The sequence below is a fragment of the Branchiostoma floridae genome, chromosome 19, assembly GCF_000003815.2.
Source record: "Branchiostoma floridae strain S238N-H82 chromosome 19, Bfl_VNyyK, whole genome shotgun sequence".
NCBI classification, from domain to species: Eukaryota; Metazoa; Chordata; class Leptocardii; order Amphioxiformes; family Branchiostomatidae; genus Branchiostoma; species Branchiostoma floridae.
Window position 1 is genome coordinate 6,863,353 of NC_049997.1, and position 24,461 is coordinate 6,887,813.

The window sequence follows — 24,461 nt, forward strand, 5'->3', positions numbered from 1 at the left end:
CTTGCGGCTCAGATTTTGCGATGGAATTTCTTCAGTAGTTGCGTCACTTCCGTAAACAAAGTAGCGTCCCCACAAAAGACGCTGCAACACTAGTAGGCTCAAAGGTCGGGGTTTTGTTTTCCTTCCAGATCATTCTAGCACCTTCGCCGTGTTTTTCCCTCCCACGTTCGAAACGGTTAGGTGTATTTGTGCCTCAGCAACCGTCTTGACAAGAGGTGAGCGTCGTTTTTTTCTCAATTTCTTGTCGTTTTGTGATGTTTTTAAGTGCCCGCAGCTGAACAGCTGATCTGTAAGCGTACCCCCACTGGTGGGGAAATTCCTGGGCGTAGAAATGTTTTGATCGGTCCAAAAATAACATCAGGGTTCGCCTTTCTGGTAGCATGACGTTCTATTTTGGACAGGGAATCCTTTCATTCAGTTGCCAAGGCGGATTTAAAGACAAGATATGCAGAACGACAGATTTATTTTGAGGTTTTTGAAGCTGACAGACGCTTTTAATTACATAACCAGACTACAACATATAATTACCGACACTGGTAATTTTCCACCCCTTGTCACTTCAAGAAATTGCAGTCAGTGTGTCCATCTGTATTATTGTTTGAAACCGAGTTCCTTGTCATATCTATTTATGGCTTTAATGATTGATAATAATTTCCTGTTTTCCTTGACATTTTTGTAGTCCAGCTGTTCTATGTAATCTGAATCCACTTATGGAAAATAGGCGGAACTAACTGATTGATTGATTAGTGTTTACACAGATTAACTAATTAGTAATGCCTTATCATTGGGCCAACCTCTTTTGTTTTTCCAATTATGAAGAAACCTATGCAATATAATTTATAATAAAGCTGATAGGCAGAGAGAGAGGTGAATAGGCAGATGGGTATAGGGTAACCCTTAACTGAGTCACTTGTGCAAATATTGTGTGTGACTCATCTATTCAGTATTAGAAGGTGATTCCATCTTTTTAACATTGGCTATTCAGGTAATGTTGAACAGAAATGCTACATAAAAAAGGTACAGCAGTGCTTCCAAAAATGACAAAGCTTGACAAAACTGATACGTGATAGAATTTTTTCCAAGGTTTGGCTTAAATGACTAGTATTTATGTTGATAGGTGATAGCTATATCCTATCTAGTTGTAGAATGAATGGTCTCTTGATGATTTAGTATCTAGTTCAAGGTTTTATTTTTATTACAACTCAAAAGCTCAATCCCGATGTGTCAGGCAAAGAAAAAAATGTTTACTTGAATGATTTGGAGTTGAATTCAATTCTCTACAGCTTTACAAAGCCACTGGTTATGAAAAATACTATTTCTGTACTCCTACAGTCCCAGTAACTCTGCTGCGTCACATTGTTTTGGTCACGTCCGCTCCCGTCATTACGTCACCTTGACTTCAGCAGGGAAAATCAATGAGGTAATGGAGCCTGTTTCCTCTGCATGCTGCGCACATGGCACAGACGGCCAGTAGCCTGTGTTTACACAATCTCTTGCTGGCTGGGGTTAATGACCCCCTCCCTGAGCCTGACTAAAATCGCGCTCCTAGGGCGGCGGCAATACTATAGGGCTGGCCGCCAGGAGCGCGATTATAGTCAGGCTAAGACGGCCAGCTGTGTTGATAAACATTGGCAGGTGAAGGTCCTTTCAGAAGGGATCATCTCATCATTATGCCAAAAAGCTCAGTTAGGCCTAGGAAAAAAAATGTTGTGTTTCCTGTTTCAGTCCTGAAAAAATTAGGGTCGGTAGGTAGGTATTATCTTTTTTTTTGTGTTTTTTTTAGGCTGGCCAAAACTCTAGTGATACATATCACAATACTGTTGAACAAAGTAAACTGAAATGCATGATGACACTTGTCTTTCAATGTCAAACTTTAATTTTGTGCATGATAGATACGTTTATCCTTCATTAGATGGGACAAGCAGTGTCTCTACTTGAATAGGAAGCAGGCTAAATAAAAATTCTATCTGGAAGCTATGTGACTCCACTGCCCAACCCAAAAAAAAGTCTAGGGTTGGCAGGTTTTTTTAGGGTAGGTAGGGAAACAGGAAACACAACATTTTTTTCCTAGGCCTTACTCAAGCAACTGGATATGATTTTGGAAACTGTATGATTTTCCAAAGTAATATCCAGTAGCTTATAATGAGTAACTGCTTTTGAGCATATCTTATTACCTGGATGTGTAACCTTCATCGAGGTATCACTTTGTGATACTAGAAAGATATTTTTGTTCTTGGGCAGCCAGCATTAAATTCTTCTCTGTTTGTCATTCGCTTTGATGGAGACAGTCCTACAAAGAAATTTACAATATGTCATTGTTTACAAATTTTCATCATTTTGTTTAAATTTTGACTTTCTTATATCTTAATTTTGACTTTCTTATATCTTAATTCACACATTTTTGTCTGTGTTGCTATCAAGGTTGAGGAAATTATCTTCAAGTTTCATAAAAAGAAAAATTCTGTCAAATGATGGAATGACAGGTGCTGGCTTGAGCCCTGTTGGGTGAAACTTTATCAATTTGAATCACAGACTGTGTAATAACTACAGTGAAGTTATTACAGTTTTATGACCCAATGTTATGATGTATGAGTGTCACTGAAACTGGAACTGCTCTGCCAATAGGTCAGGTATGTCCCTGTTTGAGGTCAGGGCCAATGGCATTCACAGATACGTGCCGTGCACTCAAATACTGTTGATTGTATTGGCAAGATTTGATTTTGAAGTCCTCCTTGTCAGGTTTATTCTAGTTATAATTGCTGTTATAATAAATCATACTTTAAGTGATTGTACAGTAATTGTTTCTGGGGAATGCTGAATTTGTTGATGAGTTTGATTTTTCCTACTGCAGCTATTTTAATGGGAATTAGAGAGGTATATGAATGGGGTAGAAAATTTAGTTTTCCCTTCCATAAATTCAAAACCACACTTACTGTCCTTACCAATCTAACATCTTGTCTATTTGACTTTTATCAGTCTTTACTTGGAAAGCTGTGATAAAATCTGTCTGTTTGAAGCAATTTGTTATCATCAAGATTTTAAATGAAACCAGCCATTCCCTTTTGATACGACTTAATCAGATTTGCTGACAAGCATTTACACTTTGATAGATTTCTTAACCATGTTCCCTTATCAAATGGATTGCAAAAAGAGAAATCAAACATTGTCAACAAAAATGAGTCCATCTTTTTTCACCATGGATACTTGAGTATTTCTAAAGCCCTCTAGTCTTCACTATTATTGTTCAGCACTGTACTGTTGTATAGAAACTACAGCAGCAGTGATCTCTATATTTAGCTCTCACCATGGCAACAGTGGGGTGTGCGGTGTACTTAACATTACTGTGTCGTCAGGTCCGTTATCATCAGTTCATCGCTGCCAGGGTTGTTTAACCTCTACATTAGCTCTAGCAAAAATCAATACACTCAAGGTTGTCTGACCTAGCTTTCAGCCCAGTGTTGGTGCCTGTTGGGAGAACATAAAAATTCTACTTAGCACTTACTGTCAAGAAAATGTGAAGGCAAATTTAGTAGGCTGTTCATTTATTTTCTTTCTGAATCTTTTTCTTTTTGACAGGGTCGTCTCCAGGACATGTCCCTTTGTACCAGGATGAAAATTTTACCCCATCTTTCAAAATATCTTTAAACGACACGAAACTGGTGATAGAAGTATTTTTTAACTTACTGGTAAAAAGAAGAATGAGAGGTTTAACAATGAAGGGTTCGCAGACAATGTCAATGAGGATGTAGAAATTATAGCTGGAGACAGTCTATTAACCTAATCAGGGTTCTCAGAATGTTTTAGTATAGTGGAGGGGCTGGCAAAGATAACCCGAAGCGACGCGCTGTTTCATGAAAATGGGTTCATTTTGCAATGACAGAGGGTGTCAAATACTACAAGTATAATATATTATAGCGATTCCTTTGCTGTGAAGTGGCTAAACGACTATTGTTTTGATCATCGCCCATTCACAAGTTTTTGCAGACAATGCCGACTGGAAAAGTGACGCCACTTGGCACAAAAACTATGAATTTTCATGAATTTTAGCAAAACTAACCAGGAAAATAGGGAAGAAACACATTGAATTTCAAAAGTAGTATAGTGGTGCTGGGCTAGGAGTATAATGGAGGGCCGCCGTTATTCCATCCTCTGGGGAGGACTCTGTAATTTATCTAGTCTATCGAGTCTTAGCCAGGCTCTCTTTGGGGCAGCATGAAGCTCTCTGCCGCTGGGGAAGTTGTTTATTTTGCATTCAATAGAAACTAGCAAACTGCAGGGCACAGCAAACTAGAACAACTCAATATAATAGTAATCTTTTGTTTTTTCAGAGGTGGTTTTGACTCGCCCACATCTTAAGTGTTCATCAAGGTAACCAATCACAGATTCCATGATGCCCAACAACAACCAATCGGATGAGAGCAAGAACTCATCCAAGGATGTGGACATGCCGCCTATTGGAGATGGTCAGAATTGAACTTACTGCTTTTTTCTGGAAGTCTATTTACAGCATTGGAAATATACAAAAGTATATGTTGATGTGAATCTAGCTATAGTATAGTACATGTTTAATACAAGTTTATAAAGTGTAGCAACCTATAGGCTGATTTGAGCTTCTCATGAGTAGATAAAGGTTCAAATACAAACAAAAAAGTAAAGCTCTAGCCAACAAGCTTTTGATTGGTCCTCTGGTCCTTCTCAAGTTGGAATGACCCAACGTCTACATTTTGTATGTCACATGATGATGATGATGTCACATGACCTGCATGGTTAATTATTAAAGGATCAGAGGATTGATCGAAAGCTTGTTGGTAAGAGTTTTACTTTGTATACAGAAGAAGCACATACAATCTCCACAACACGCCAAAAAGCAGTTCCTCAAGGAACTGGATATGATTTTGCTTGAGTAACTACTTCTTGGTGTATCTTATTACCTGGATGTCTAACCTTCATCGACAAATCTCTACAACAGTATTGTTGTTAATTAATAATTTACAGGCCCTGAGTCCCCAGAGTCTAGTGAAAGTGACGAGCTGGCGTCTTCATCCGAGGGAGAACTGTTTGGGAAGCGTCGCCGCATGGGCATCCCTGTCAGCAGCCCCTTCAAAACTCCCCCGGGAAGCCCCTTCAAGATGCCCATGACCATCCCTTCTCGTAAGTCGATCTTATTTCGAGTTGGAAGTTTTGAAGATAAAGGTAACTGAGGAAGCCCAATAGCATTCTTTAAGCCGTAGGGGCAGTAGATTTTTATCCTCTGTGTCCAGGCCTCCAGGGCATGGTATTGGACCAACTCTTTCCTTCCACCACATTTTATAACACAATACATCCCCAACGTCAGGTACCCGTTTTTACACCTGGAGGAAAACTGCGTCCAAAGAACACAACAAAAAGACAAGAATGTTGCTTCTGCTAGACCAGCCACTTAGCCATTTATAATCAATGAATAAGGAGTCTAATGTTTTACAAGGATGAAACTGATCTAACTCTGTGAGAAAATAGACACCCAAGTATTGCTGACAATTGTCAAATCTTATTCATATGTATACAGTCATCTGTAAATTTCTGTATTTCCACTCAATTCTCATGTGCAATGCATCTTTTAATCACATGATGATAATCACATGACAATCACCTGTTCCCCAGCCTCCCCTCCCCAGTGGATCTCCCTGGAGGAACTGATGACTGTGTCCAACGGGGTGACTAACATGGCGCTGGCTCATGAGATCGCTGTTGACAATGACTTCCGACTACAGAAGTACATGCCACCTGAGAACAGGTAACAGTAATAGATTTGAACATCTGATAAAAATCGTCCCATCTTGAAACCTCTCAGTAGCAAACTGTGAAATAGATGCTTATTGAAACTGTCCTTGGTGCTGAATGATGAAGAGTTCTAGGTTCAATACTTATTGTAAAGGCAAGACTAGTGATCAGTGATCAGTGCCATCTTTGATGCAGGTCTCTTAGATATTATGGATTCTTTCCTTGGTGCTGAATGACAAAGGGTTGTAGCTTCACTTCTTTTTGAAAGGCTAGGAAAGGACTTAAGTCTTTAAAATAGTATAGAAAGACAGTGCACATCAGTGTATTTGTAACTTTTTCTTTAACTGTGCAGTGTTTACAAATAATTTTTCAGTTTTAAATCATTATGTTGATTTTTTTCTTAGCGTTGAGAAGCAAGTGAAGGAGACGGTGCACAGGGCATTCTGGGATGCCTTGCGAGACGAGCTAGCAGAAGAACCGCAAACTTTTCAGCACGCCATCAACTTGTTGGGAGAGGTGAAGGAGGTCAGTGCCTTCTTTCTCATCTTTGCAACTGTTATATTACCTGAGGATTACCAATAGCTTGCCTTTTGTGCAGTGCTGCTTTCCTTATTACTTCAAATACTGTTATCCTAGGCCATAGAGGCATGTTCGGGCATGACGCACCCGCCATGACACATGAGTCAGGGGTAGGAGGAACCCCTTGCATCCTTGGTCGGAAGTCCTCCTAGGAGATGGAAAACTCCAAACAACAAACCTGCATCTGCTAGGGCCGTCTTACACGTTGCAAACAGTTGCCCCTGTAGGACTAGTGCGCCAGTGGACGAGAGGGTGGAGAAGGACGTGCACACCCCTCCTTCACCATAAAAACCCAAGTGCAGGCCAGGCAGACGGGTCGCCTTAAACCCGTCTGCCTACCATTGTGTTCCGAGACAGACGGATGCCAAAAAACTGTTATCCTAGAGCAGAGCTCTAGCCAGCTCGAATTTTTTTTCCGTCAGCCAATTCCAATCGTCTTGAAAACCGCGAAAATTGATTTTCCCTATGACCCAACAAAGTAGTAGATGTTGCCATTGAGACCTTGAAAAACCGGTTTTAATGAGTATGCAAAAGGGCGCCGACACACATTGTCAACAATCATATCATTGGCAATTGAAAGCAAACAGTGTGTGGCTTTTACTGCCGTGGACGGCGTCCCCAAGCTGCTTGTAGCTTCCACCAAGGATTTTTGTCCGTCAAGGTTGACGGATTGGTTTTAAAATTTTTCCATCAGACGCAGCAAATTTCCGTCAATTGGCGGAAAAACGGAAGCTGGCTAGAGCCCTGTCCTAGAGTCACATTTCCAAAGTGGGGCCTGACTGTCGGAATGTCAGAAATAAATGCTTGTATTCAGGAGTATACGCAAATTATGGCCATGACCAATTTTCCTTAACTCTTAATGTCTTAAAGGTAATTTTAGTTTCTGTAGACTGTCTGACCAGGTACCAGTTTGGAAATGGAATCCTAGCATAATGTGCAGTGATCATGTGATGATCACATGCTAACCATGCCCTGTTCACATGACCTACAGATGCACATGTCCATCCTGCTTCCCTTGTTACATGCAGTGATCATGTGATGATCACATACTTAAACCATGCCTTGTTCACATGACCGACAGATGCACATGTCCATCCCGCTGCCCCATGTTACATGCAGTGATCATGTGATGATCACATGCTAACTATGCCTTGTTCACATGACCGACAGATGTTCGTGTCCCTTCTGCTGCCCCATGTTACATGCAGTGATCATGTGATGGTCACATGCTAACCATGCCTTGTTCACATGACCGACAGATGCTCGTGTCCCTCCTGCTGCCCCATGTTACATGCAGTGATCATGTGATGATCACATGCTAACCATGCCTTGTTCACATGACCGACAGATGCTTGTGTCCCTCCTGCTGCCCCAACATTCCCGGCTGCGTGCCCAGATCAACGAAGTCCTTGACCTTGACCTGATTGCACAAGAGGCGGAGCACGGCGCCTTAGATGTGAATCGCTGCGCCCGGTTCGTGATCGACACCATGGGTCGGCTTTGTGCCCCGGTCCGTGACAAGGACATCGAAACTTTACGTGAAGTTGATGGAGCAGTCAACATGTTTAAGTAAGAAACATTTTGTGTTTGAAGTATTGCCTAAAAGCAGTTACTGAAGCAGCTAGATGTGATTTTGGAAGTGGTCAGACATTTGAGATAGCATCCACTATCTTTCGATCTTATCACTCTTTCCAGTGGCACTGATGAAAGATAGTGGATGTTATCTAAATGTCTGACCGTTTCCAAAATCATATCCAGTTGCTTTTCAATGAGTAACTGCTTTTAGGCATATCTTATTACATGTACCTGGAACAAAAATCACTCTCAAATGTTAGTGATCAAATAGTTGTGATGATGAAATTTTAGCGGTTGAATAGACTGCTAAAATCTAAAATGGCTGAAATTGAATCAATGTTAACAAAATTTATCAAGAATTGTAATAATTATTAGTAATTGGTGTCTAGCATATTCACGTGTTTTGTTTGTTTTTCTAGGGAGATTTTCCGTGTTCTGGAGCTGATGAAAATGGACATGGCCAACTTTACCATCCAGTCGATGCGCCCGACCATCCAGCAGCACAGCGTGGAGTACGAGCGCAAAAAGTTTCAGGAGTTCATCGACAAACAGCCGAGTACGTTGAGCCTAATGTTTAGTTTAGTTTTAGTCTTTCCTGCTCTAGATGGTGTATATGGTGCGTAGCCTGATTAAATCTTGCTTATAGCAGCCTGGCCAACATCTGAGGGTCCAGTTACAGCCCTAGACAGCAGAGTTTGTGTTACAGGGCTGTCTCCAAGACCTGTCCCTCCCTCCCAGGATGGGACTTTGCTTGTAATTTTATGGGATAGAAAAAAATTCATCCTGTCTGTCCAAAACTCTGTACTTCATGACATGAAATTGCTGAAAATATATTTTTGTAAGTTTAATAAAATGACAGATTTAACTGACAACATGGGCTCCCAAACAATAAGCGGGACAGAAAAAATGAAGAGCTTCAGACAGCCCTGATATGGTGGCACCCATCTCTGTTTCAATAGCCCTTGGGCCACACAACTTTAAATTTGTATAATCACTATGGCAGGGGGCTAGTACACTGGTAGTGGTGTGTGTTCAACTCCAATATGAGTGCTAAGCAGAGAAAGTCTTTGAATCAATAGAACTCATGACCCAGTGCATGACTTAAAGCTTAATGTTTCCCCCTTTTTCCTTTTCAGATGGTAGTTGTTTGTGTTAAACTCCCAGATACTGATTGTTAAGCAGAAAAGCAGTGTGTACAATTCAATTTAAAGTCTTTGACTTGGTCTAGATCAAACTCATGACCTACTAAATGACTAAGGTTAATGTATCTCCCTTTTCTTTTGCTGTTCAGATGCCCTTGAAGTCACCAAGACATGGCTGTACCAGGCTGCCGAGGAGGCAAAGGCTTCACATCTCCCCTCAGGACCAGCTGAAGGGGCAGCAGCAGCAGCAAAGGTCACCCCCATGGATGTGTTGGGACATGCCTACATCATGCTGCTCAAGTGGGAAGAGAGCAAACCATTTCCTGAGGTCAGGGGTGTTTTCTTAAACAAATGTTTCATGTATCTATTCATTTATTTGTATAACGGAGAATGTCAGGTACTTAGCTACAGTCAGCTACTCAGTGGCAGTTAATAGCTGGTGCTGCTCTGCATGCTTGCACTGATCACATGATTTCTCTACCCCTAACAGACAGTTCTGATGGACCAGGAAAGACTCGCAGAGATCGGAATGAAGTGCCGACAGATCACCCTCATTGCTTCCATCCTGCTCATGACATGTCATAATCATGTCTTAACCATACATTGATCACATGGTGGTCATGTGTTGATCATGCATTGATCACATGATTCCTCTACCCCTTACAGACAGTTCTGATGGACCAGGGGCGACTAGCGGAGATAGGAGTGAAGTGCAGACAGATCACCCTCATCGCTTCCATCCTGCTCACGACATGTCATAATCAAGTCTTAACCATACATTGATCACATGGTGGTCATGTGTTGATCATGCACTGATCACATGATATCTTGACACCCTACAGACTGTTCTAATGGACCAGGGGCGACTGGCAGAGATAGGAGTGAAATGCCGACAGATCACCCTCATCGCTTCCATCCTGCTCATCACGCACAACGTCGTCGGGGCTGCCCTAGCTGGACTGCAGGAGTTCGGCGAGAAGCTGAAAGGCACCCTGGGAGTTCTGCTAGGGGATATGCAGGAAAGGTCGGTTTCTAGGTGGAGATTTGGTTATCTCTGAAGATACATTTTCACTGGTGCTTGGATGTTGACTTTTGAATATACTAAAAAGCATGATGTAGTCTGCCTGCCTACCTCAGCTTAGGCCCTGTGAAGGGCATTAGATTCTTGATCTGGTCTTCCCAATTTATTGGGGGGACTTTCCTGGGTTCTGCAAACTCCTTGTCTTCATCTCTTTGTATATCAATTCATAGGGTAATATAAAACCTGCTCTTCGACCAGCCTTCCTCAGTGTCACTAACAAAACACCCTTGGATGCTGTCTGAAACGTCTGACCGTTTCCCAAATCACACTCAGTTGCTTTTTTTGCGTTTGCAAACTCCTGGTGGAATACTTTGTTCACCAATGTTTGAGGTGGTCTCCTTATGACATGATCAAACGATCTTAGCCTTCTTGTCTGAGAAAGACAAAATTAATGAGTAACAAGAATAGTCCTAGTACTTTTCACTCTGTTGACTGATAGTTTCTCAATTTTGTTTGTTGCAGTTCCTTTAATGTTGAGGAGGCACTCAAGAACATCTCGGAGCAGGTGTGTAAGGAGGTGGATGAGTGTCTTGAGACTCATGGATTTCCTCGACTGGACGAGAAGAGACTGGACATCCTGAAGGTCCAGGTGAAGGGTGCGGCCAACCCTGACAACACCATCCACAACCTCATCAGTAAGTATGCCAGTCATGTGATTTGCATGTGATGGTCACGTGATGCGCATGTGATGGTCACGTGATGCGCATGTGATGGTCACGTGATGTGCATGTGATGGTCACATGATGTGCATGTGATGGTCACATGATGTGCATGTGATGGTCACATGATGGGTATGTGATGGTCACGTGATGTGCATATGATGGTCACATGGTGTGCATGTGATGGTCACATGGTGTGCATGTGATGGTCACATGATGTACATGAGCCAATTATATATGGGTTGTAGAAATCCTAGTCAGTCCACTGCTGATTGTCACTATCAAAGGAATAGATAGGAATTCAGATAGGAATTCTGGTTCTAGCTTGGGCCACTCTTCAATTCACTGTCATTTCTGGTTTGTGTGGCTTGTTGTTGAGCATCACTGGATGTCTTTCTATATGTTTGTCTAGTCCTGCTTAAATGCATCTTAAAGTATACATTTGATGCTGACACCACTTCCTCTTGCAAGTTGCTCCCTGGGCCCCCAGTAATAATTTTGTCATTGAGGTAAAGTACTGTCATGTCACTTCTTGAGTTTCTTTTTCTAAAGTTTTTCTATTTACTCCATGTAGCATCCCGAGTCTATGGATTCATCCAGTCCGTGATCACAGCGCCAAATCCCGCCACTCAGGCCAAGGTGCCGGGCGGACTAACCGCGGTGAAGATAGAGCTTTTCGAAGCCACAGCGCGAGTCCTGCGAATCGTCCAACACAACAACGCCGTGTTCGGTCCGTACTACGCTGACATCATCAGCGAGCTCCTCCCAGCAGCCAATGAGCTGTCAGATTAGTCACTGTCTGTGCATGAGTGTATCATGTGATGTTCATGTGATCGTCATATGATATTCACATGATCTGGTTGACCAATCATATTCAGCTAGTGGCAATGACATCATCAGCGGGCTCTTCCCAGCAGCCAATGGGCTGTCAGATTAGTCACTGTCTGTGCATGAGTGAATCATTGATATTCATGTGATCATCATATGATATTCACATGATCTGGCTGACCAATCGTATTTCAGCTAGTGGCAATGATGTGGTTGTCTACTTTTAGATGCGGTGGTATACCATAGTCTACTTCTAGATACATCTATATGTATATAAGACATAAGGTGTCCAGTCAGCTTAATGAATGCAGGAATGTATGTCTTGCATAAGATAGAGGGGAAACAGCATTCTTCAAGCATACTTAAACTCCTCCTAAATGTATTTAAGGGCACCGTTGCTTTTATTACAAGTTATGACAAATGTTTGGTAGAGAGCACATTTTCTAGACTGGAATCCGGAAGGAAAAGCATGGATATTTTCTCTATCAGAAAGATATATCATTGGTTTGCAATGGTAGGAAAGTCATGGTATGATACATGTATGTCGACGGAGATCTATATTGTCTTTAAACCATTAAATATTTATGGATGATGATGCCAATTCTACTGCGGCATTTGAAGAAGTACCTGTGAGAGTAGACCACTAAAATTGATCACCAGAAGGTTGCAAAATTAAAAAAGTTTCCAAGAGAATTGACCATATTTTTTCCTGAGAATCTAATAAACCCCATCACATTGAATTCAGGCTTCGTTCCTGCAAAAATCGGCCGATCACTGGTTGACAGAAAACCTAGCACATGCTTTGTGACAGGGCCTTAGACAAGTGGAAACATGTTTGGCAAAGCAAAAACTTAGCAACCCCCTTGGATGTGCTGTTGTCTGGTAATGTTTTAATGGTGAGGATGTGCAACAACTGTCTAGGTCTGTGCTTCATTCGTAGCTTTGGGATAATGACAGCTCAGAGACGGTATTCGACCAGTTTCCACTTTATTTGTCCTTCTCAAGAATGACAGAGATCGGAACACTCCTGTCTAGGTCTGTGCTTGTTTGTATCGGACTAGCTACATTTGTACCTCAGAGTTTCCAGAAAATCGTTGATGTCCCCATACTAATGGGTCATATGTGTTAAAGCTTGGTCTTTGCCTTGTTTGGATTGTGTAATGATGTGGAGAGTAGAGAACAAAATGTATTTTCGATACTACAGTTACTACGGTATTTGAGACTGGACAAAAAGACTGATAAAGAAGCAATAGCTGAAATGCACACTAAGACGGAATGCCATATTCACAGGCATTTTACGCACCGCAACCTACTGAGACTGCCTTCTGCCATGAAGCTTGTGTTTGATACAGGGATAGGTAACTATGAGAAGGTTAAAGACACTGGAAGATGGACAAAAAGAAAGATATTGTTATTGTTAGCATGAAAGTTCATCTATGTTGGTAAATGACATTGTGGAAAAGACTAAACTTTACTTACCCAACATCACGTTTAATTGGGACTTACCCAAATTTTCGTCATCAAAACGTCACGTCCGGAAGCTACAGCAGACGGGTCCATTCCGTGAACAAGGCTGACGGAGTCGGCTGAAAATGTGGGGTAAGTCCCAATTAAACGTGATGTTGGTTAAGTAAAGTTTAGTCTTTTCCAAATATTGTTATTGTGGCCGACTACTCTCTCTTCGCAGCCAGGGGCTGAATTGCAAGGAGCGTACATTTGTATGTGGCTAAATCGCATGGGTCTGTAATGGCAGCCTGTTCACAGCACCTAGTGACGTCAATATACAGTAATTGCCCAAATTGTGGCTGTTGGTCCGTAAGGCCATACCAATTTAATTTCTTGGTTCTCGGATTTCCCGAGCCATTTTTTTCCGATTTGGAAAAAAAAATAGAATTAGTCCCAAGAATAACATTATAGGTTTTGCTATCGCAGACCTGTAAAAAAACCCATTCCAGGGGTACATACTGCTGATAAACCAATAATAAAATATCCTTTCATTCAGAACAGTGGTATCAAATCAAAGGCAGAGATTCATTGGATAAATCATGCCATGAAAAGCTGCAAACTTGACTACTAACATTTTTTTTTGTGTGTGTGTTATATAAGCCTCATATGTTTATCTCAGACTTTTTGCAAATTTTTATTTTTTTCGACATTTCTGAAAAAATCCGAGAACCAAGAAATTAAATTGGTGTGGCCTAAGGATATGAACCACTCACAGCGGGAAGGACCCCTACTCTTTTCGATAAGCGTGGTGGGTACTTTAAAGTGATCCTCAATCACTGGACGTCCATTTGGCGTCCTATACGAGGGACATCTTAACTGTAGCCAGTTACTCATTTCCACTTGAGTGAAATAAGGATTTGTCTGATAGCAGGTACAACTACATGTACAATGAAATGATGTTGCCTAGAGACTTAATAGCATAATTCTTTTGTACAAGTTTAAGATTTAAGTTATTCGACTTTTTAATAGCTTTAACTGATTAGCAACTTCTGTCACTAACGTACTGTATTCGCAACTGTTATTGAAGTGGACCAGCATTTTTTTTACTGAGTTTGTATTTTACATAAATGACTTGGTGGATTATGAATCCATCATGACTTTGTTGCAAATAGTGAGAAAAGTTAAGTATTGTATTTTGCATTGAAAAAAAACAAACTTTTGATTTAGTAAAGCATATTTTTCATACTGTTGCAGCTTGGGTGTTTGAAAGTCGTTGGTGTATGCTGGTATACTAAGAAAGACATTGCCAGTATGTGCGTTGTAAGGCTAAGAAACATTGTCAATGTTTATGCTTGTAAATACGTTTTATGTGAAGTTTCACTTGTTTTGTGTTCCATATGGTGCTCATTGTGAACCTTTAAGATTTTCTTTTAAAAGCCCAAACGTAAGGTTGAAAAAGTGTTTATCTTGTGTCAGATATAACTGAAATACTTAAAAAAAGCATGTCATCTGTATACAATAGTTATAGGTTTCAAAGGTGTTTTTGGTGTATGTTAGAAGCTAAACATTCAATGTACCACATGTGCATATAGATGATATAGTCTAAGATATCACATTGTAATTATGTAAGGTTGAGATTATGATACAACCATCAAGTGGTGGTAGGGTGAAAATAAAGTGGAAGTATACAAGATAAAATGTTTGTCTGTGATTCTTGTCTTTAAGTGCTGATTAATAGGAAATAGGACTCAAATACGACTTAAATAGCCCTGTATGGCATAATCTGGACCATAATTCAGGTTTGCAGAGTGTAGTTAACACAACAAGACAAAGGTTTGTAGAAGAAATGTATTTGCTACTATTTGGTCCAAATTGAAAAATGCATAATCTTTCTCCATAACAGAACAATATTAAGGAATGTTTCATAACATGATGGTAGTTATGCCAAGCTGTTTTACTGAATTGTTAGAGGTACAAATAGGCCATCTTAAATGCTTTGTGAAAAGCTGTATAAAAAAAGGTACACATGTATTGTAGGGTTACCTTTGCGTAAATATGTATGTACATTAAACAGCAGTTCTGTTTCTTTTGGCCAGAAGCGCCAGCTGTTTTTGGAGTTTACAAAACGAAATACAGGGCTGTCACCAGCTTTACATTTATTTCTGTCCCACTAATTGTTTGGGAGCCAATACATTGTTGATTTTCATGGTTGATTTTCATCCGTTATTAATAAATTTTCAACAGTTCCTTGTTATGAAGCTCAGATTATTGGGACAGATGGGGTGAACTGTTTTTCGTGCCAACAAATAAATGTTTGTACAGGGACAAAGGGCAGGTCCTGGAGATGGCCCAGTTTTGTAATAAGCTTTGCCTTAGCACCCAAAATACACAACATATAATCAAACATCAAATTTCTCTGAACAGATGTTCTGTCCATATTCATCGTACTGTTGCCTAGTAACCAGCATCTTGTCAAAGCCAGCTGTGTTGCTAAGGGCGACGCCCGCCTCCCAGGCATACGTGATTGGATGGTCGGGCTGGTGAACTTTGACCTCCAGCTGCTGTGGCACCAGTGCTCTCAGGTCTGAGAATCTGTTGAAAGTACGAAATAATCATCTTCATCTTAGTAAAACATGCCAAATTGTAAGACCTTTCTTAACTTTTTTGACACAAAGCAAAATCAAATATTTCTCCTGTGTTTAACATACTAGAAAAGAGAAGTACTACAGCACTTTGGTAGGTACAACTGCAAACTGTTTCCATGATTTTTTTCCTAACACATTTAAATAGATGATATCTATCATTATTATCAATCTTCTTTGAACCCTTTTTTCTTAGTACCTTGGCCTCGTAATACAAACCATATCCATTCTTGGTACATTCCTCCCAAAGTATTCAAGCCTACTGTTTTTCCTTAAATTTGTTTACTAAGATTCTACATGTAACTATAGATTATCATGTAGATATATTAATATTAAAACTTACACTCTTTCCTTGAACCCAGACAATAGTGCATTTCCTCCTGTCAGTATGATGTTCATGTACATATGGGGGTGCATTTCTGTGGAAAAGGGAAAATGCCTATAAGTTATCATTCAAGTCATAAATAGCAAAATAACTGAACTACCTGGGTAGCCAATTTAGTATTGAAAACAGTCTTACATTGATACATTACATGATGTAAGATTTGGGGTCAGTTGTGGTGGGGAAGGCAGAACAATAACAAAAAAACAGGGTGTACTATAGCAATCATTTCATTGTTGAATCTATACACCCCCGTTAAACTCCAGCTCCGGCCCGCACGGTCCAGCTCCAGCCCGCACGGTCCAGCTCCTGCCCGCACTGATTCCAGCTCCGGCCCGCACGGTCCAGCTCCGGCCCGCACGGTCCAGCTCCTGCCCGCACTGATTCCAGCTCCGGCCCGCACGGTCCAGCTCCGGTCCGCACGTCCCAGCTCCGGCCCGCACGGTCCAGCTCCGGCCCCGCACGGTCCCTTTTTCACTAAAGAATTGGCCAAAAAAGTTTAAAAGTTGCCCGTTTTAAGAAAATTCCGGGACGACATGCAAAACTTTTTAGCGCATTCGTTGGTTAACATGTTTGCCCATCCTCTGACCGAATATGACGGCCCAAGACCCGCTGGTTTTTGAGATTACCCCATACCTCCCGTCGCGCTACCATAAGTCAGGCGCACCTAGGCGTAGAACGCCATGGTCAAGGAAAGTTTCCACTTTACGCACAGAAGGAACGCACGATCTTGATAAATACAGATAACATTAATAACATGATTGTCCATTTTCACAACTTCAAACGGTGGTCCATGACCCAGTTCCTCTTGTGACACCCATCATGCCCCTGACTGACTTCTATGTGGCTAACAAAAATGCCTATGATAGAGACTATTACTTGCATGTGGCTAACATAATGCCCATTCTAGAGACTTACTCTCATGTATGGCTAACAAATTGCCCATTCTCGAGACTACTTACTTATTAATGGCTAACAAAATGCCCATGCTAGAGACTACTTACTTGTATATGGCTAACAAAATGCCCATTCCAGGGACTTACTCATATATGGTTAACAAAATGCCCATGATAGAGACTATTTACGTAATTACTTGTATGTGGCTACTACAAAATGTCTATGCTAACAACAATATATAAATATCAGGATGATGCATATAACCTCATATCTATAGATGCTTACAAATTAACATGCCTGATATACATGTATACAATGGAAAGAGTTGTTGTACTTTTATGGTGAGCACATGAGCAACAAATGAGATGTATTGGTCATGCCCAAAAGTTTGTTTATTCTGAAGAAAGTTGTGTAACAGGGGTTTTTTAGTTTTGGTTATGCCAATTGCTGTTTACAGATTGTTGTTAAACATATTGAATAGATGTGGGACTAGATAAATGCTTGTCATGCAATCAAGCCTATCATGTATATACAGCTTAGCCTGAACATAACAGAAAATGAATGAAAGTGTTAGCAGGGACAAATTAATGTATTTTCAAATGCACATTGCTCCTGCAGTTGTAAACAAAATCATCATGATATTAATGTTATCTGTATTTATCAAAGATCGTGCGTTCCTTCTGTGCGTAAAGCGGAAACTTTCCTTGGCCATGGCGTTCTACGCCTAGGCGCGCCTGACTTATGGTAGCGCGACGGGAGGTATGGGGTAATCTCAAAAACCAGCGGGTCTTGGGCCGTCATATTCGGTCAGAGGATGGGCAAACATGTTAACCAACGAATGCGCTAAAAAGTTTTGCATGTCGTCCCGGAATTTTCTTAAAACGGGCAACTTTTAAACTTTTTTGGCCAATTTTTTAGTGAAAAAGGGACCGTGCGGGGCCGGAGCTGGACCGTGCGGGCCGGAGCTGGGACGTGCGGACCGGAGCTGGACCGTGCGGGCCGGAGCTGGAATCAGTGCGGGCAGGAGCTGGACCGTACGGGCCGGAGCTGGACCGTGCGGGCCGGAGCTGGAGTTTAACGGGGGTGCTATAGTACTGTAATAATGCAGAAACTTTCGCGGTGGTTTTATGTTCACGGTTTTTGCAGCAGACAGTTTTCACCAAAAACTTAAGAGACACAGTGCATGGTGCTACCGCGCACTTAAAACCACCGCAAATAGTCCTTTCTTTCCGCCACCGCAAAATTAAATCCCTGCGAACTTAAAAGCATTTACAGTAATCCACCGTTGGCTAAACAGATACCAAGTGCGTAAAATTGCTGCCCTGTCCGCCAATCAGAACAATTGTTGCTCGCACCTTCCGGGCAGGCTTCCACAGCATGCACAATGGCTTCTGGGATACCCATTTCCTGGATGCCGATGTCAGAGGGGTGGAAGAGCACTTCTGGAACAGCGAACCTCTCGTTGGCCATTCTGATGATCTGCTCACCTCCCTTGTATTTTCCAGCATAATTCATCTCTTCTAAAGGCTGCAAATTGGAAAGGAAATGAAGATTTTAACAGCTGATAATTTAGGCAAACCATACTTTCACTAATACATACATGTGCATGAATGTGGCCACCTTTTGTCAGTATTGACCATGGTAAAATCCTAATTGATATCAGCCCTACATCTTTGGCAATAGCTAAACTGAGAACAACAGTCTCTGCTAGGGCTGGGTATCGGTACAGTGTACCGGTACAAAACCGGTTTTTCTTCTTGGACCGGTCCGAAAAAACCGGACCTGAAAAAAATCCGTGGACCGGATGTTGGACCGATTCGAAAATTCACGTCAGTAAGAGACTATCGCTACTGGCGATCTTCGGTCCAAGACCAAGACTAATAATATATTACGACCAAACAGAGCTGCTACATGCAGCTGTAAATAATATCTCGAAGTTAAAACGGTTAAAGGATGTATCAATAGACGGAGATGTCAGTTAAGGTACTTAGTTTTGAGTAAGTGTCAACAGTGGCTAGCCTACAAATTTAATAAGTGGCTAGTGATGCGACACATGTATATACTTGCACTGGCGTAAATTTACACTTGCCTAACTTGGGAACAAAAATGACAACCAAGTAAACCGCAAATCAAGTTACCTATATATTTGTCGCTCCGTTGTGCCCATATATATATATATACTTAGCTTATTTCCTTGAGCTTGAATAGCCGAAATCCACCATACAACGACAACAACACCTGGCGATCGCCGCGCAGCAAAACAAACGAGATCATTTTGATTCAGGCAAAAGAACCAGTATTTAAAAACATATCCGTTTCCTTCCTGCATATTAGTTGTTTGAGTATAGATAGCTATCATTCCCATCTACAGTTAAACACTCATAGAGACCTGTGTTTGAATCTGTCTCTCCAAAATTTCATATGCATGACATAGTACTGCTGTTCTACTGTAATCAGGTCCAGGTTCAGGTCCGGACCTGGACCTGATCCTCTGGACCTGAACCGGACCTGGACCGGACCTGGACCTGAAATTTCTGTACCGGTACCCAGCCCTAGTCTCTGCCACATCGGACATATATGCAAGCTGGCTCTGGTCAGTTGCAAAGTTCTGGTTCTGCTTTTCTTTTGCCATTTGCATCAGTCTGGCTAGTGAGATACCCCCTAAGAAAAGACCAACACTCCCCTATGTGTCATGCCCAACGAAGGGTTTTGCCTGTTAAGGAATAGATGTAGAGGTGGACAAATTTGTAGTCGGAGAATTACCTACCTTCACATAACCTCTCTTGATTTGTGAAAAGTCTGGTAAAACATAGTCTCTCAGGACAGTGTTGTCTTTCCCTCTGAGTCTGCAAAAATTAAAATGCAGCTTTAAATTTCAGATCCAATAAGATAAAGTCATTAAAGTCTCTCTTTAATTTAAACAATATTTAAACAATCTACCATAAATTTGAAACGTTTTGACCAAAAGTTTGTACTTTGATGCAAAACGGTAACATTCACTTTTCTGGAGAATCTCAATGTTTATCTAAGTCCCTGAGGGTCTGGGGAGGGCATCCACCTTCCATGGTGTATTGTTTTACGGAATTGTTAGTTAAAATGGTGCATTCTTAAGTATCCTGAGGGGCAAAATTACTGTCAGAGAGGTCACAGTCTTCAAGTGCTAGCTGCTTCCCTGGTCAATCAGAGTTTCATGCTTGTCAGAGGACCTGCTCCCCAGTGTAAGGGTGTCTAGTGCGTCCAATTTCTTAGTATCTTTAGAACAGCGCGTCCAAATGACGCCTGAACGCAAGCCTGGCTAAAAGCCTGCATGACTTACTTGGCAGTCTCCATGTCCCTGTAGAACTGTGAGGAGACGTAGCAAACGTCCTCCTTGACCTGGTTCATCACGTACGTCTCGTCCAGAACGTGCAGCTGTCGGTACGAGATGATCTCCTTCAGGTGATTGGTCAGCATCTTTCCTCCAACATTCAATCTGAAAAAATTGTAAAAGACATAAAACCTCAGTAAAATATTTGTAAATTTCTGATTATATTATGGAATTCTTTCACTGTCAGACAAGACACAGAGTGTTTTAATTGTTAATTCCTGGGAATATTTGAGTGGACCGAGTACACTGAGTGTTAGTCAGTGTATGATTCTCAGGAATCTCTGTGGAACGAGTACACACTGTTTGAGTTCATAGAGTCTGATTTTAGTATGACAAAGTACATGTAATACTGATTTCAACAAAAAGTCGATGGCCTATCGTCCATGGTCATATCTATACAGTAACACTCATGAATGTAACTAAAAGCTATATATGGTGAAAAATATGGTTGCAAGTGAACAGTTTTAGAATATTGTTATTAACTGTTAATCTGCCTACTTATTCCATTTCCATAGTCTCTATCAGCCCTTTGGCTAGTTGAACAGCCCAACCAATAAACAAATAAACAGAAAGGTATGAAAAAAATAAACAGGTTGACACAATGAACGAACCTTCTTATGCCATCCTTCATCTTCTTGCCCCTACAGTAGGGTGTGATGTGTGTGAAGGAGTACCCAGTGTCCACCACTACACAACACAGCGGCTTCTTCTGCTGAGCACTGCTGTACCTGTGGGCACTCCAGGTGGAGCCTGAAGGAAAGGGGGACATGTGATTATCACATGATCATCACATGATCATCACATGACCATCACATGACCACATGGACCAAAATTATGTTAGGTGTGACAGGTGATTCAGATTTCATACTCTGAGTAATATAACCAACTGCTGCCGCACTCCGTGCCTGCAAACTGGTGTGTTACGCTGAAGGGTGCTTATCACAGGTATACAGATACAGATACAGAAGCTGATGTGTTAAACAAAAAGGCAGTTATACCGCTTGTACAGATACAGATACAGATTCAAAAGCTAGTGTGTTATGCCAAAGGGCAGTTATATCATCTATACATTCAAACACAGATGTTGCTAGCCTGCCATGTCATAGTTTGGAAAAATAATAATCGACTCACCGTTTGCCCTCTGTAGTGCCTTAAACTGATATTCTTCAAAGAAGATTTCATTCATGGACTCTTGGATGGAGGTGAAGTTGAAGAAGGGTTCTGTTACCATGGCAACAGTGTCCGCAAAGTTTACCTGTAAGAAAGATTGGGAAGATGTGATTTTCAGCTAATCCATTATACATTCCAATTAAGAGTTTAGTTATTTACAGTACATTACACTGACTTTTGAAGGAGACAATTTGAGCAAAAATGCTGTATAGCTCACTACAACTCACATTCAGGACATCTTTACTGAAGATGTGGTCCCACACTTGTCTCTGGACATCCCAGTTCACCAGGTAACCCTGGAAAAAGTGAAAACAAGTGCAAAAAATGACATGACTTCTGTGCACAACACAGTGGAATACTTGTTGAATAGTTAATGTCAAAGATGTGTTGGAAATTGGAAAACCAAACTAAATTCAAAACATGCCACATGCACTGATTCTGAAAGGTTGGAAATCAAGGTTACAAGATACATGTACACAAGATATCAGTTACTGAAGGCTATTAACTGGACACAGTTGGAAACAGTCAGATAGTCAACACTGCCCTTCTAGACTAGAGTAAGTGCAGTCTACAATTCTTGCTCAGTTTCTGACAAAAGGTCTAGTACATCTGACCATTTCCAAAATCTATCCAGTTGCATGAGTCACCCCGACCAATCGAATGGGGACATCCCTCGCGAATGTGCACACTCCTCTAGAAAAGAGGACACTCCTCGACTTTCAAGGGGACGCTCCTCTGGGCAAGGGGATGTTCCTCCCTCAATTAGGGGACGCTCCTCCGGAAATGGTATGTTTACCGGGCATAGGGGACGTCCCTCCAACACCCCCGCCGGCCCGTGGAATCGGCCGAAAACCCGACAAATCTCTTTCTAGTTCATCTAAATCACAACATCCAAAACTTTAACCCCGTCAGTGCTCTCGACAAACATGACACCTCGCCAGGTAATGATAGTTTTTGATTAAAAATTGAGGCATGTTGGAAATAAAGCTGACCGCCGGCAGAACATCACTTCTCTTCAGTGTTTTAATGGCAGCGTATCGCACGCCCGACAAGCACAACATCGAGTTTTAGCCTAAATATCCGCGTGCTTGTCGAGTTTTAAGGCCTCCCTCCCTAACACACGTACATGGGAGAAGTTTCTAACACGATGTCAGACCAAGGACGTTATATCAGACGTAGTTATTCGGGATTTTTTGTACAACGCGGCTACATGGCCCGATACCGATCCGTGTGCTTGTCGAGACAGGCTTCCCTCCCCAGCACACGTACGGGCGCCCGGTTCTCTGTCACGGTAAACCGTAGTTATCGGGCGTTTCCAGTACACTGCGGCCGTTTTACAGGCCATAACAGAACACTACGTCTGACATAGTTTCAGAAACTTCTCCCATGTACGTGTGTTAGGGAGGGAGAGGCTTAAAACTCGACAAGCACGCGGATATTTAGGCTAAAACTCGATGTTGTGCTTGCCGGGCGTGCGATACGCCGCCATTTTAAAACACTGAAGAGAAGTGATGTTCTGCCGGCGGTCAGCTTTATTTCCAACATGCCTCAATTTTTAATCAAAAACTATCATTACCTGGCGAGGTGTCATGTTTGTCGAGAGCACTGACGGCTTTAAAGTTTTGGATGTTGTGATTTAGATGAACTAGAAAGGGATTTGTCGGGTTTTCGGCCAATTCCACGGGCCGGCGGGGGTGTTGGAGGGACGTCCCCTATGCCCGGTAAACATACCATTTCCGGAGGATCGTCCCCTAATTGAGGGAGGAACATCCCCTTGCCCAGAGGAGCGTCCCCTTGAAAGTTGAGGAGTGTCCTCTTTTCTAGAGGAGTGTGCACATTCGCGAGGGATGTCCCCATTCGATTGGTCGGGGTGATGAGTGCTAGCTGTAATCTTGCGCATTCTGTATAATCATATGATACTGAAAAGTGATAAGCACTGTCAGAAGAAAGTTAAAAACTTGATTTTGCCTGACCTTCTGGAAAGGTAAGACGTAGAAGAGCCCAGACAGGTCCTTACACTCATCAATTTGGTTCCCAACAAACGTCTTCCTCCTCTCGGCTTTAGACTTCATCACACAGTTGGGGATCAATCTGGAGCAGAAAATAAGCATGTTCGTGGTTTTGAGTATGCATATCCTATAACTTTTATAAGAAGTCTCATTAACTTAATAAGACTTAAAATGATGTAAATTGTACCTCTGCTATATACTTTGTCTGATCCTTGCCTTTTGCCTCATGAATTAAATGAAAAGCAGCCTACAGGCTGGTAAGAGCTTTCATGAATAAACAAAGGTTCAAATCAAAACCAAAAAAAAAATGTGCTGCAACATGAATTGTGGGTAATATGTCAAAGGTGAAGGCCCCTGAGACATAAATAAATCACGGCCGGACATTGTTGTGCAAATTGATTAACCTAATTTTAATAGGGAACCATCCTGAAATATAACGTTATACTGACTATATTATATATAATATATATCATAATAATAATAGTTCAAACCTATGATCGTGTCAACGTACAACAAATTATGTTATTGACAGGATAATCCTGCCAGCAGTACATACGATGGGCACTATTGGCAGGATCATCCTGTCAATAACAGAACTTTTTGATAGTATGTGCATGATGCCACTTTCTAGTTTTAGTTCCCAATTCAGAGGCTCACAGCTGCCCAGTATCGCTACAACAATCTATCAGAACTACAGATAACACACTGAACTCTCTTTTTATCAAGTAACATAAGAATTTATCACTCACCTCGGCTCTTTTTCCGTAGAAAACCCCACTTTTGCCGTGTAAGCTCCATTGTCCAAAACCAAAACAGGCGCCATTTTTCCGTCCATGGACCAGCCCAGTTTACGGCAGAGTATAGTGTAGAATTTTACGACGTTGCTGTAGTTTACGACAAACATACGGCACAAACTGACCAATC

At 41.5% G+C, this 24,461-nt stretch overlaps 2 protein-coding genes across 2 annotated transcripts; one reads left to right on the plus strand and one right to left on the minus strand.

Moving 5' to 3' along the window:
• Positions 1-29: 29 nt before the first annotated feature.
• On the plus strand, positions 30-13,018 carry LOC118406340 (T-complex protein 11-like protein 1). Its single transcript, XM_035806280.1, has 11 exons — positions 30-215; positions 4,329-4,463; positions 4,996-5,151; positions 5,641-5,773; positions 6,165-6,285; positions 7,688-7,908; positions 8,334-8,470; positions 9,206-9,384; positions 9,899-10,080; positions 10,600-10,772; positions 11,371-13,018. The coding sequence occupies exons 2-11, from the start codon at positions 4,388-4,390 to the stop codon at positions 11,586-11,588; spliced, it is 1,596 nt and encodes a 531-aa protein (XP_035662173.1). The 5' UTR covers positions 30-215; positions 4,329-4,387; the 3' UTR covers positions 11,589-13,018.
• Positions 13,019-13,717: 699 nt separating this feature from the next.
• Positions 13,718-24,375, minus strand: LOC118406339 (actin-related protein 6-like). The gene is made up of 10 exons (XM_035806279.1): positions 24,287-24,375; positions 23,502-23,619; positions 21,756-21,824; positions 21,490-21,613; positions 20,970-21,108; positions 20,308-20,463; positions 19,759-19,837; positions 18,347-18,518; positions 16,056-16,131; positions 13,718-15,662 (listed from the first exon to the last, which is right to left on the minus strand). The coding sequence occupies exons 1-10, from the start codon at positions 24,370-24,372 to the stop codon at positions 15,470-15,472; spliced, it is 1,212 nt and encodes a 403-aa protein (XP_035662172.1). The 5' UTR covers positions 24,373-24,375; the 3' UTR covers positions 13,718-15,469.
• Positions 24,376-24,461: the final 86 nt, after the last annotated feature.

Excerpts from the sequence above, each read along its gene's own strand:
- LOC118406340 (XM_035806280.1), top strand. The coding sequence starts at position 4,388 with ATGATGCCCAACAACAACCAATCGGATGAGAGCAAGAACTCATCCAAG. Across the intron at positions 10,081-10,599 it reads CTAGGGGATATGCAGGAAAG|TTCCTTTAATGTTGAGGAGG; the intron begins GTCGGTTTCTAG and ends TGTTTGTTGCAG. Across the intron at positions 10,773-11,370 it reads CACCATCCACAACCTCATCA|CATCCCGAGTCTATGGATTC; the intron begins GTAAGTATGCCA and ends TACTCCATGTAG.
- LOC118406339 (XM_035806279.1), bottom strand. The coding sequence starts at position 24,372 with ATGGACGGAAAAATGGCGCCTGTTTTGGTTTTGGACAATGGAGCTTAC. Across the intron at positions 20,464-20,969 it reads ATGAAGGATGGCATAAGAAG|ATTGAATGTTGGAGGAAAGA; the intron begins GTTCGTTCATTG and ends CAATTTTTTCAG. Across the intron at positions 15,663-16,055 it reads TCTGGGTTCAAGGAAAGAGT|ATTCTCAGACCTGAGAGCAC; the intron begins GTAAGTTTTAAT and ends TACTTTCAACAG.